The sequence below is a fragment of the Pelobates fuscus genome, chromosome 5 (assembly GCF_036172605.1).
Source record: "Pelobates fuscus isolate aPelFus1 chromosome 5, aPelFus1.pri, whole genome shotgun sequence".
In the NCBI taxonomy this organism is placed as follows: Eukaryota; Metazoa; Chordata; class Amphibia; order Anura; family Pelobatidae; genus Pelobates; species Pelobates fuscus.
Window position 1 is genome coordinate 72911942 of NC_086321.1, and position 12717 is coordinate 72924658.

At 39.7% G+C, this 12717-nt stretch overlaps 1 protein-coding gene across 2 annotated transcripts in view; it reads left to right on the forward strand.

Moving 5' to 3' along the window:
- WDR70 (WD repeat domain 70) overlaps window positions 1-12717 on the forward strand; it is a 276550-nt gene that overhangs the window by 239620 nt on the left and 24213 nt on the right. For both annotated transcript variants that reach the window (XM_063456857.1, XM_063456856.1), the window contains exons 16-17: window positions 4392-4508; window positions 10764-10926. In XM_063456857.1, coding sequence (XP_063312927.1) covers window positions 4392-4508; window positions 10764-10926 — 280 coding nt within the window. The remainder of the gene's footprint in view (window positions 1-4391; window positions 4509-10763; window positions 10927-12717) is intronic.

A 12717-nucleotide genomic window follows, 5' to 3' on the forward strand; every position in this document is an offset into this window, starting at 1 on the left:
GAAACTCAGCGCTTTACCGCGCATGTGCGCGGAATGCGCGTTCGCGAGCTGAGCTGTCTGACTGACAGCTCAGCTCGCTTTCTAAAACTAACAATAAGGGGGGGACCTACTGTCCCCCCCCGGCCCCCACCCCTGAGCGGTGGGTGGGGGCCCTAAAACTAAAAATAAGGGGGGGACCTACTGTCCCCCCCCCCCGGCCTCCACCCCTGAGCGGTGGGTGGGGGCCCTAAAACTAACAATAAGGGGGGGACCTACTGTCCCCCCTGGCCCCCACCCCTGAGCAGTGGGTGGGGGCCCTAAAACTAACAATAAGGGGGGACCTACTGTCCCCCCCGGCCCCCACCCCTGAGCGGTGGGTGGGGGCCCTAAAACTAACAATATGGGGGGGACCTATTGTCCCCCCCGGCCCCCACCCCTGAGCGGTGGGTGGGGCCCTAAATACAAAGGGGGGGGGACCCTAGTTAACCTTCCCCCCCAAAAAAAAATTCAATTATCTCCCTACCTACCCCCCTCACCCTAAAAATAATGAGGGGGGGACCTTTAACTAAAAACCTGTAAAAAAATAAATAAAAATGAGATAAAAACAACTTACCATTCGATGTTTTCTTTCAGAGTGCTCTCTGTCATTTTACACAGCGTGGGAAAATTCCAAAGATTTTTCCCACGCTGTGTAAAATGACACAGAGCACTGTGATTGGATGGATTTCAAGCCATCCAATCACAGTGCTCTGTGTCATTTTACGAGCGTGGGAAAGTTCTTTGGAATTTTCCCACGCTTGTAAAATGACACAGAGCACTGTGATTGGATGGATTTCAAGCCATCCAATCACAGTGCTCTGTGTCATTTTACGAGCGTGGGAAAGTTCTTTGGAATTTTCCCACGCTTGTAAAATGACACAGAGCACTGTGATTGGATGGCTTGAAATCCATCCAATCACAGTGCTCTGTGTCATTTTACACAGCGTGGGAAAAATCTTTGGAATTTTCCCACGCTGTGTAAAATGACAGAGAGCACTCTGATTGGCTTAAACCAGCCAATCAGAGTGTTCTTAGTCTAATTGCAGGGCGTGGCAAAGCTTTATAAGCCTTACCCCGCCCTGCAAAGCTCAGTCTGCGCGGAGCCCTCCATGGGTGAACATGGATTGGTTTTTTTTTTGTTTGGTTTTTTAATTGCGTCGGTTATTATGGCTTTTTATTTGGCCTGAAGAATGGTAAGTTGTTTTTATCTCTTTTTTTTTTTTTTTTTTTACAGGTTTTTAGTTAAAGGTCCCCCCTCATTATTTTTAGGGTGAGGGGGGTAGGTAGGGAGATAATTTTTTTGGGGGGGGAGGGTTAACTAGGGTCCCCCCCCCCCCTTTGTATTTAGGGCCCCCACCCACCGCTCAGGGGTGGGGGCCGGGGGGGGACAATAGGTCCCCCCCTTATTGTTAATTTTAGGGCCCTCACCCGCCGCTCAGGGGTGGAGGCCAGGGGGGACAGTAGGTCCCCCCCCCATATTGTTAATTTTAGGGCCCCCACCCGCCGCTCAGGGGTGGGGACCGGGGGGACAGTAGTTCCCCCCCTTATTGTTATTTTTAGGGCCTCCATCCGCCGCAACAGGGGTGGGGGCCGGGGGGACAGTAGTTCCCCCCCCCTTATTTTTAATTTTAGGGCTCCCACCCGCCGCACAGGGGTGGGGGCCTGGGGGGGGACAGTAGGTTCCCCCCTTATTTTTAAATTTAGGGCCCCCACCCGCCGCACAGGGGTGGGAGCTGGGGGGGACAGTAGGTGCCCCCCTTATTTTTAATTTTAGGGCCCCCACCCGCCGCACAGGGGTGGGGGCCGGGGGGGACAGTAGGTCCCCCCCTTATTTTTAATTTTAGGGCCCCCACCCGCCGCACAGGAAAGAGTCCCTGTGGGTTCGGGCTTCAGCTGTCAGCTGTCAGCTGAAGCCACTCCCACAGCAGTGCTGACAGCCTCAGCACACAAAGCGCGTTCACAGTGCTTTGTGTGCTGATAGCCCGTCTGAAGTATTCACCCATGCGTGAATACGTCAGACGTGAGGCCTTTTTAGGGCCTCTGAACTCGGAAGTCCCTCTGGTGGCCGTCTGATTGACTGCAACAAGAGGTGTTCCAAGCTTCCAATGTAAACACTGCATTTTCTCAGAAAATACAGTGCTTACAAGAAAAAGGCTGCAGGGAGCTGTAGCACTCACCTGAACAACCTCATTAAGCTGAAGTTGTTCAGGTGACTATAGTGTCCCTTTAATTTACAGTTAGCCACAGTTTCCTCTTGGTTTTTTGGCCTTCCACATCCAAATTTCTACGGCACCTGTGTTTAAATAATTTCATAATCTTCCTCCCATGCCCTCTGCACTGGGTTTATCAGGCTACAAACTTACCTTGCTCTATTGATCAATCTCAGTACAGAATACATCTTGCCCATCTATTTGAAAAGTTCACTAGTTTGTATCCCTGCCTGTTTAATCGTAAGGACAATTGCACTGTCTTAGAAGCTGACATTTTGTTTATTAACCTAATCTGTTGAAGATGTATTTGTAGGGCAGGGGCACAACTAGCTTGTTGGTGAAAATGTAATATGTATCAAAATGTTTTTCGCTACGCTGAGTAGTTGCAAAAACAAAAAAGGACGATAGCTCGTCTGTCAAGGAAAAATGTTCTCAAAGCAATTTCATCACTAAGATTATTCTAATAAAAAATAAAATAAAAAAAAGATTAACTTTGCTTACATTAGTAAATTGAGATGTGTCTACCTATTTGCTTTATTAAATATTTGTTTTGCTCGTAATTTCTTCATTGATCAATATCTTCTAAACAGAACCATGTGGTCTGCAATTTTCTAAGTCAACAAGATCCTTAGAGTAAATAGAATCCAGGAGCACTGCAATCCTTCGAACTTGTTAAACCATAAAATGTTTGGGATTGTTGTAGCTACCAACGTAGACAACCACAAACTAAAATTGAATTATCATACAATCCGAGGAACTTCTTGATGACCAAATGTTATGTTTCTGCATGAAAATGTAGTTTAATAATGCTTTACACCCAGCATTTCTGGAAAGGTATGATCATCCAACTGGATTACTGTCGTCTCCATGTAAAATGAGAATTATCAAGCTTATTTCCTCAATTCCAAATGGATGAATAGCAGAATAAATATATTTAAAATGATCCAGCTTACTTGCCTTTTAGAACATTCGTCTTGCAGAATGTAAGCTGACATTAGCATGGTTAAAACTTACTACAAGAATGCAAGTGGTAATATATAAAGACTCATCTGATGATATATAATAAATAACCCAAACAATTCTAAACTATTTTTTTTTTCCAAATAATATTTTATTTTGCATTTTAGGGGGGAAAAAAACACAGAGCAATTACGCAATCCTGCAAATGTACCATAACACTTTATCTGAGTACATGTAATGTATGCACAGTGATATACAGAGCATTGCACTCTAGTATGAGATATGGCTCTGAGTAATTGTCAGCTCCTAGGATATAAAAGAAAACAATGAACAGGAACACAATAAAGGTGGCTCATTAAGAGTATTGATGGGGTAATTGTATCACATATATTTGTAAGCCCCATGTGCACAGACTATCCTAAGTTACAATGCTACAGCTTTTAAAGCTTTCCTACCAGGCACTGACTCTTAGCGGAACAGATTATACAGTATATATATATATATATTCATGCATACGGCTCCTTACTGGCATAGGCCAGTACTGCCTGAAGTGGCAGATATCAGAGTTTTTAGCATACCACTTCAAACACTCTACACAATGTTATACAAAATTATGGAGCTCTGAAACCTTCAACAGTTGGTTGACTCATCTCAAGACATTTTTGGATATAATGTCAAATTATCCTATACTTGGCAAAGCTCAGCCATCACTTTGTCATGCTAAGTCACGTTATTTAATGTGTTGTGCAGGCAGAAAATATTCTATGCCGTCTGGTTATCACTATACCTGGTGCATCTGTGTTTGTTAAACATTTGGGTTGAAAATTTGGGGTTTTGGATTTGGGAGGGATAAATCTGTTCAACTTTGGTTCGTTAAGTCCATGAGAATTTGCAGCTTTTGGCTTCTTAAACAGAGATAGATTCAGGGAGAGCCCCTGCTGAGTTTCAGCATTTCTAAGGCCAATTAAATAATGATTTAATTTTTATTTTTTTTTAATTAAAAAGAAAAGTAAAAAAACTGTGTTTGAACAAAAGCCAAATCATTTTTCGAAGAATGCTTTTATAACAGTAGGTAGATGTAAGTAAAGCTTCACTTGGTATGTACAGAGTTCTCAATGAACGCCTGGGAATACATTTCCTGGTAAAGTTTAAACATTCTGAGTCTTTCCAATCGTAACAAAATGTGTGTTTTTTTTCCTGTAGCTCACGCTCTCCCGATGTTCAGAGAACCAAGACAAAGAAGTACAAGAAAACAGCTGGAGAAGGATAGACTTGACCCATTAAAATCCCACAAACCAGAACCGCCTGTAGCAGGGCCAGGTAACTATGTTTCCACTATACATCTCTTCACTTTAGTTAAACACAAAGAATTAAATCTTGGCTTCCCTTACCTTAAAAAACATACCAAAGTGCACCTGTCATGGAAATATTATATTATCAAGGAATAAAATCTCAGTTATGCATTATGTTCATCAAATTGCAAGCAACAGTTTCTCTCGCTTTCTTTGTCTCTATCACTTTATACAAATACAGAACAGGCCTTGTCTTTATAGATACAGATTAATCTTAAGCCGGGGTTTAAAGAATACCGGTTACCTCGACTTTTTGTAATATATTAACCCTTTCATCAAGGTTTGAAAGGAAATAGATTTTTTTATTTTATGAAGAATATTTAAAAATAAAATCATGAGAAAAACCATCTCTACTTTTAGTATGTGACAAGATCTTTCAACCATATACATACACCTTGGGTCAGACAGTCTTTAAAAAAACAGACCGTAAGTCTCTATGGTCTTCTCTGATTCTGTGCAGTGAGGGAAGCATAGAAGACCAAAGAGAATGTCGGTTTTCAAATTAAGGTGTATGCATATGGCTGGACGATCTTGAAATGAGAGCCTTTAGCGTTATTACATCTCCAACATTGGTCGGTATGATCACTATATATTTTATTTTGTTTTGATGGGACCATATACCACCTGTACAGAGTAAGTACAGTTTTTTACTACACTGGCTAACATGCAAAACATTTTAAAGCATTAACTGACTGTTGAAATATGGCATATATAAAAACACACATGCAGCCCATATTGTTCTGTTTATTTGGAATGAATGTGCGGAATTGTTTGTGCTTTCTGAATCTCTGGATCCCTATATGTATGTGGGTCCAATACCACAGCAAGTGCCAGTGTGCAAGAAGAGAGGGAAGTTAGCATATTAATGAGATTCACTGCAGGGATTGTGGTAAATGTGTGAGAGCACATACATTAATAATAGAGTTGCTCTCTGGATCTCATTGAAAAATAAGAACAATTCCTATTGCAGATGAATGGAATTGGCTTCCACTTTCTACACGCTCCGTATGTTCCTCCGAAATATACAGCTCTCTCAAATAAACTGATGAAGGATCAAGATAGCCTGTCAAAGAGAGGGAACATCTTTCATGAGTGGATATCACTGTAGAAGGTCCAAAGCTTTGAGGTTTCCTGCAAATGAATGGCAGAAGGGTGATATTTTAAAATGAATTATCACTATAATGCGTGAAGATAGTATGTATCAACCTGGAACATCTCATCAGGGCTGTAACAGGAAATGAGAATGTAACTACTGTTCTCCTATAGATTTCCGTTGAAGAGCTGCTATTCAGTTACTAGTGTCAAGTTTACCTTTTGTAAGAGAATCCATCAATAAGTGTGTTAAAGCTCTAATCTCAGTGCCAATGTTGACATATCTATAATACCCTGTTTTGTGACATGTCCTTAACTGGTATTGCAGACTGAAATTCACATATAGATGGCAAGACTTAGGGCATGAGACAGCCAGCAGAGTGTCGTGCCACTGTAGCCTCTGCCAGTCGTTGTGTTATGCCAGGGTTTTGGTGCAAAGGTTTGCTATTATTTAACAGCAAACATACAGTTTTGTGCCTTACTATTCCTCTATGAATGTTTGGTATGTTTGACGCAGCTCTTGGATGTAAAGCAGTATCAATGTGAAGAAAATACATTCCTAAAGATTTATTTCCTTTTCTGCAACTATGTGCGTTTACTGTGTATAAATCTTTACCTCTGAAGCTGCTTCCTATTGTTAACTATTTACATTATATTTTGTCCGATTTACCTTTCTCTTGGCAGATTTCAGTTTAAGCTTTTTCAGATGGATTACACCTTTGAGATGACTTTGTGGAGTATTGGCCACTGTTTACATTAAGTTAGCTTTTAGACATTTTTTCCATTGTTTTACAAGTCACTCTGGCTTATTTCTTTCTAAGGTGCATACGTTGAGCTCTTTCTTACACCCTTTGGGTTTTTTGTTTTTTTTTAACTTGCTTTTCTCCAACTCACATGGTTGCAGGATTAATGTCTTTCTTCCCAGAAGGATTGCAAATAAAATGTAAACTCCTGTCTTTGACTTACAAATGCCTGTGTACAATTTCTTGTACTCTTTTCTCTGTTATTTACATATTGATGCTGTTTATTCAAGGAATTTGCTTATACCAATTATCTCCGGTTTGTCCTCCAAGTTGATCCATTTAGCAAAATATGTGGATATCTACATATCATTTTAAAAGTGAAACTCCCTTTGATGTTAAAACACAGCAATGCTAATTTTTATGTAGGGATGCTAGGCATATCACTTTAAACATACGAACAAGTCATTATTAAAGTACAAATACAAAGTTTAATGTTTTGGTTTTGCTTATCTTAAACACAAGAACTGTACTGAATCGAAATTTAAACTCTATTTTGCTGCTTTTTAGGTCTTTAATGTGTAATTTTTTTCTCAATTCTCTGCACTTCCATGTGAGTAACCGCAAGGTCCTCTAAGTATCATCGGTTCAAAACCAAAGTCATAATAATGCATCTAGATGATATTCTTTACAGTGTATGTTCTGTTAAAGGGACACTATAATCACCAGAACAACTACAGCTTATTTAATTTGTTCTGGTAAACAAAAACATTGCCTTCAGGCTTTTTGCTGTAAACACTGTCTTTTCAGAGAAGATACAGTGTTTAAATTACAGCCTAGTGATAACTTCACTGGCCACTCCTCAGATACCTGTTAGAGATCCTTCCTGGGTCATGGCTGCCTAAAATGCATCCAAACATTCAGTATCTCCTCCCTCTGCATGCAGACACTTTCCTCATAGAGATTCATTGATTCAATTCATCTTTATGAGGAGATGCTGATTGGCCAGGGCTGTGTTTGAATTGTGCTGGCTCTGCCCCTGATCTGCCTCATTGTCAGTCTCAGCCAATCCTATGGGGAAGCACTGTGATTGGATCAGGCTACCACTTATGATGATGTCAGCAGGCAGTGGGCAGGTCTAAAGGAAACAGGGACAAAGCCTGCAGCTGCAGACTTGAATTCATGTAAGATTTTACTATATTTAGGGAGGCATGAGGGGACCAGGGTGGCTAGATGGTGGGTTTAACCCTGTTGGGTCAGTAATACATGTTTGTGTTCCTGGCCCTATAGTGATCCTTTAAATGAACTATACTTTGTGGACACTAGTAGTTTAAGAAACACAGTGCATATCTTTGCATATGAAAACAGGGCACTTTAGGAAAATAAAAATGATTATGCAAACCTTACCAATAAATGTTGTCTGACAATTTTAGTTATATGCACTTAATTTAATCCCATTTTTTATTTTCAGAATTTACCCTAAACTGAGACAATAAATAAGTAATGCATCTATCAAACACAAATCTGTACATTGGCAAAAAATTAAGACTTTCAGCCTTCAGAGTGGTTTTATAACATAGTTACTAACAGTAGTTTGAGAAAATTAATTTGTACTGTCTTAAGTTAATATTCACTGTGAATATGTGTTCATGAAAAGATAGAAGAGAAAAACACAATCATTCTTGTTGAAAATGACACCAGTCAATGTGCATTTGATTGACTCTGTTTTCAAGAGCATGGGCCATTTAAAGAGTTCTTGTCATTTGTGGTTATGGAGAGTTGAATTATGCAATTCAACTCTATACGCCACGCACGGTCAGTAGAACGTGCTTGTACTACCAAAACAGATACGTAATTCTATATCTGCCCGGGCCTTTGATGCCAAGTGCCAATGTGTCACAGAGGAAGCAAGTGTTCTAAAGAATGTCTTAATGGAGATGTCTGTAATTACTAGTCTATGAATAGTCGCAGTGAGTCACAAGGAAGTTGTAGACCCCTGGTGTCTGACTCTACCACTCATCCTCTTTATGGTACCATGCCAAGGATAAGAAAGTAATACTGAAAACCTGGTTTCCAGAGAATATATGATGGCCCATAACTATATTAACCCATAATGGCCCTGCAACATTTTGTTATTAGGATCATATGGTCCTAAAAGACTTAACTGTAAAATATGCTGTCCTAATACACTTTATAAAGTTGCCTGGTCTTTAAGAACACATTGTGGTAATTGCATGGCTTATCCTGGTTTCTTAAGATGTTAAAGAGTCTGCTAACCATCACTATGCAGTTCGCTCTATTGACCCTAGAGGACAAATACTTGTAGATTTTTGAAGCAGTTAAACATTTTAATTTTAAACTGACAACTTGTCACTGTCGTCAGTCGTCAGTGGGATCCCACTCTTCGTCTTCTGTGTCTGTTACCTTCTATCAACATCTCCTATTACCGCATGCTTTGACAGTTTGTGCCATTCTTTTATTCCCTCATTGACTATGCCATTTTGGAGCAAGAACATAATAATAATTGCCTTTTACCAGGAGTCAGAATACTTTCCATTCCACGTTCCATTACTTGACACTCTCATCTACCAGATTCAATTGGGCCAGATTGGGAGATCAGAGGTGTTTTCTGTGTGTTCCACATCTCTATTGGGTGCGATCCACTCTTCTTCATGATGCAGTGTTTTAAGTGATTTTGAAGTGCTAGAATGGAGAGAGAGGTACAAATGGTTTGCACCTCCTAGAGGGGCAGACCAAATGCTCCACTCACTGAACAACCAAGGATTCTTTAAGGCTTCCGCGCATGTTGGAACCATGGCCTCTTTTAGTTTTGTTGCACTTTGTTGCATTATTTCCTTCATTCATTCCTTGCTATTTTTTTTTTATTTTTTTTTTAAATAGGCTGGGCTTTCCAAGGTACCTCAAAGTATTACACTGGTATAGTATAGTATTTGCCCTATGTATTCTCCAGAAGCAAGGTGCACTGTCGTGGCTGTTCTTGGTCTGTACAGTCTGTACAGTACATGAGTTTTCTAGTCGTTATGTTGTTGACCTATGTATAGTGTGTCAGGACAAACCAGTGGCCCAACATGCAGAATTAAGTAAAACACGTAACAAATACAAACAGTAACAACGTATTACCGGGCCTTAGAATGGCCGGAGTTAACGTAATAGAATACAGTAATGAGCTGAGGTCAGGAATACAGAAAAGGAACAAATACGTAAAGAACAAAGCCAAAGTGTCAGGGATACCAGAAATACGGGAAGTCAAGCCAAGCCAACATCCTGTTGGAGTAATGTGGAAAATGTGAGCGGTAGATGGTAAATAGGGGAAAACAAAGATGGATTTTAGTAAAAAGAGAACAACGAATGTAGATAATATTCTACATGAAGACCCATAAGTTGTATGTTGCCGCCCTATCCAAGGCCCCCCGTCTGTTGTCCAAGGCGGCTTTGTTTTTTCTATAACTATCCTAGGCCCCCTCTGTTGTCTAAGGGGGCTTTGTTTTTTCTCTAACTATCCTAGGCCCCCTCTGTTGTCCAAGGGGGCTTTGTTTTTTCTCTAACTATCCTATTCCCCCTCTGTTGTCCAAGAGGGCGTTGTCTGTTTGTTTGTTTTTTACTACTATTTCTATTTTAGGGTTATTCCCTGTTTGAGGGAACACCGTGACAGGTGCCTTTATGGCAGCTGTCCACCAGCCCCTGATAGTTTTCCCGGGCTGTGGGACAACGTCCTCAATATATCGCTTTTCCTATACAAGTTGTATTTTGCATCTGTGCAAAGAGAAAGTAGTGAATAGTGGTAGGAAGGAGAAAATTAAAGCAGAGTTTTCGTTAGAATAGGGTTTTTAACAAGTGATTGTATGTTTGCATTACATGGCTGGGCTTTCATGAGATTTAATGGAAACTATAAAGTAGAAAAAAAGAAACCCTAATTTGAGTAAAATATTGCTTTCTTCAGTTTAATGTACTACATGTTTCATGATTTCATTTTAATGGTAAAATGATCTGTCTCTTTTGTTATTGTGATGTTTTTTTACCTGATGCAACACTCTTTTTTTTTTATATAATAGTTGATATTAAAGTTCCCATAATGGAAAGATGTAACTGAACTACAAGTCTCAAAATTGTATGCAAAATATGCAGTACTCCCATAGAAAATAATGGGATGACCAGAATGAGATTTAGACATTTTTCTATTCTGGCGAGAACTTACTGAAGAAAGAAGTTTTTGAATCTGGGGCTTGTAGCAAACATAGAGACCTCAAAGCATATATTGTTTTGTATACTCTTTTTAATGTCTTCCTAAAGCAATGTACTAATAAGGAGTGGTGTTTGCTTCATCTCGCAATGTCAATGTTAACTTTTCTTTTGGCTTCTTTATTTTATAGGTCGCGGAGGTCGCGTGGGTACTCATGGAGGTACCTTGTCATCGTTCATTGTGAAGAATATTGCACTGGATAAAACCGATGATAGCAACCCTCGAGAAGCTATTTTGCGTCATGCAAAAGATGCAGAGCAAAACCCTTACTGGGTGGCTCCAGCGTATGCCAGGTAAGGTTTTTGTGAATTATAAATCTCACTATATACAGCTATAACATAATCATTCAGAGGAACGCAATTAACATTTCTTTATTATCTAGTTTAAGTATAAACACAGCTTGTATTGTATGGTTGCTATGCTCTTGTTTTTGTAATATATGTGATATGAAAGTTGTGTGTGTTTGTATCAGTGATTGTTGCTAAGGGGGATATGTATGTGAAGTGAGTATAGTATTCCTATGGGTGAATTGCGAGTTCATTGACACTGAGTGCTATGAGTGCTGTATAACATGTAATTTTGCTATGGGTGTCAAGTGGGTGCTGTATGTGATTTGGGTGAGTGACTGTTGCTGCAATTGTGTTGATTGTTGCTGGATACCTAAAAAAATTAAACGTCTGCAAATGTATACTATTTTAATGTTTTATTCATTTTTTTATACTTTGGGAGAGGGGGGAGTATTATGTAAACTCGTTTGAGCAGGGCCCACTACACCCTCTGTTCCTATGTGTCCGTCTCGTCTAGCTGCAAATACATGTCTGTTAGTCCACTTATTGTACAGCGCTATGGAATTTGTTGGCGCTTCCTAATTAATAATAATGTAATCTTTATTTTTCACTATTACACACTGGGTCGAAAATATTAGCATTGTAGCAAAAGTATCATCATTGAGCTAGGGTTGGCATAGCAGTTAAAGTGGTAGAATATTTGCTTGTGGACATTTCTGAGGAAAGGTAGTTCTTAGAATACAGTCTCCTAAAAATGCCACCAAAATATAAAAATAGGGGACATAATGTCCGCATATATAAATTTCAGTTATGCCAAGCATTTGTACTAAATAGAGTTTTACAGGATGATATTGCAGCCTGCAAAGAATCCTTGTATTGTATTGTGTGTGTTTCTGCTCACTTTAAATGCAGTGAGACAGAGAAATGCAATTTCTTTCTACTGTAATGCTGGAGGATGGTAGTGCAAATATAAGCTCATCAAAACTCTAACACCTGAAACCTAATAAAATGGTTTCTTGTAGGAAGTAAGGTGATGCTCCAAAGCATGTGCAATGTGACTAGCAAGGACTCGAAGAAGAAATGGAGAGAAAGTCCAGTATTAATGTATATGGTCTCATAACAATTATTTTGCAGATATTGCCCTAAAATAATTCTTTAATCACATTCACATTTTTACCCTTTTCATATATATTGCTATGATGTTATGTATGTAGATTGACATTTTCTATTGTCAAACCAGAAGAAAATGCTTCAGAAGTAGGTTTTTTAAATAATGCATAGGGTTCATGATGTTTCAGGTTGGTGCGTGCGTGCGTGCGTCCATCCGTCTGTCCTCTGCAGCCAAGGCATGCAGAGGATATATGCACAAAATAAATGTGATTGTGATGTAATTCCAGTAAAATACAAGTTTAGCAGGCTAAGATTGCCACAAGGCATATGTATGTATATGTGTTTGTAGTATCAGTTAGTTAATAACACGTAGCTAAGATACTGTCATCACTGTACTGACCAGGTGCAGGAATGTAAGAACTGGAATTACGCGTCCCTCTCCTTTGTATCAGATGAGCCACGTGGTTAGACCGGATGGATGAGTTTAGACTCTATTCATTAAATAGGTTAAGGGTATGTGTGGGTGTAGTTAATTGTGGGAGGAGCTACAGTGCTATATAAGGAATGTACTCTATGTATTCAGTACTCAGACTTTGCTGTATTTTGGTGACGCTAGTCCCTCTGAGTCCCGATCGGTGATCCAATAAAGAATCTCTTCCTTCCTGAAGAAACCTGTGTCCATCTCTC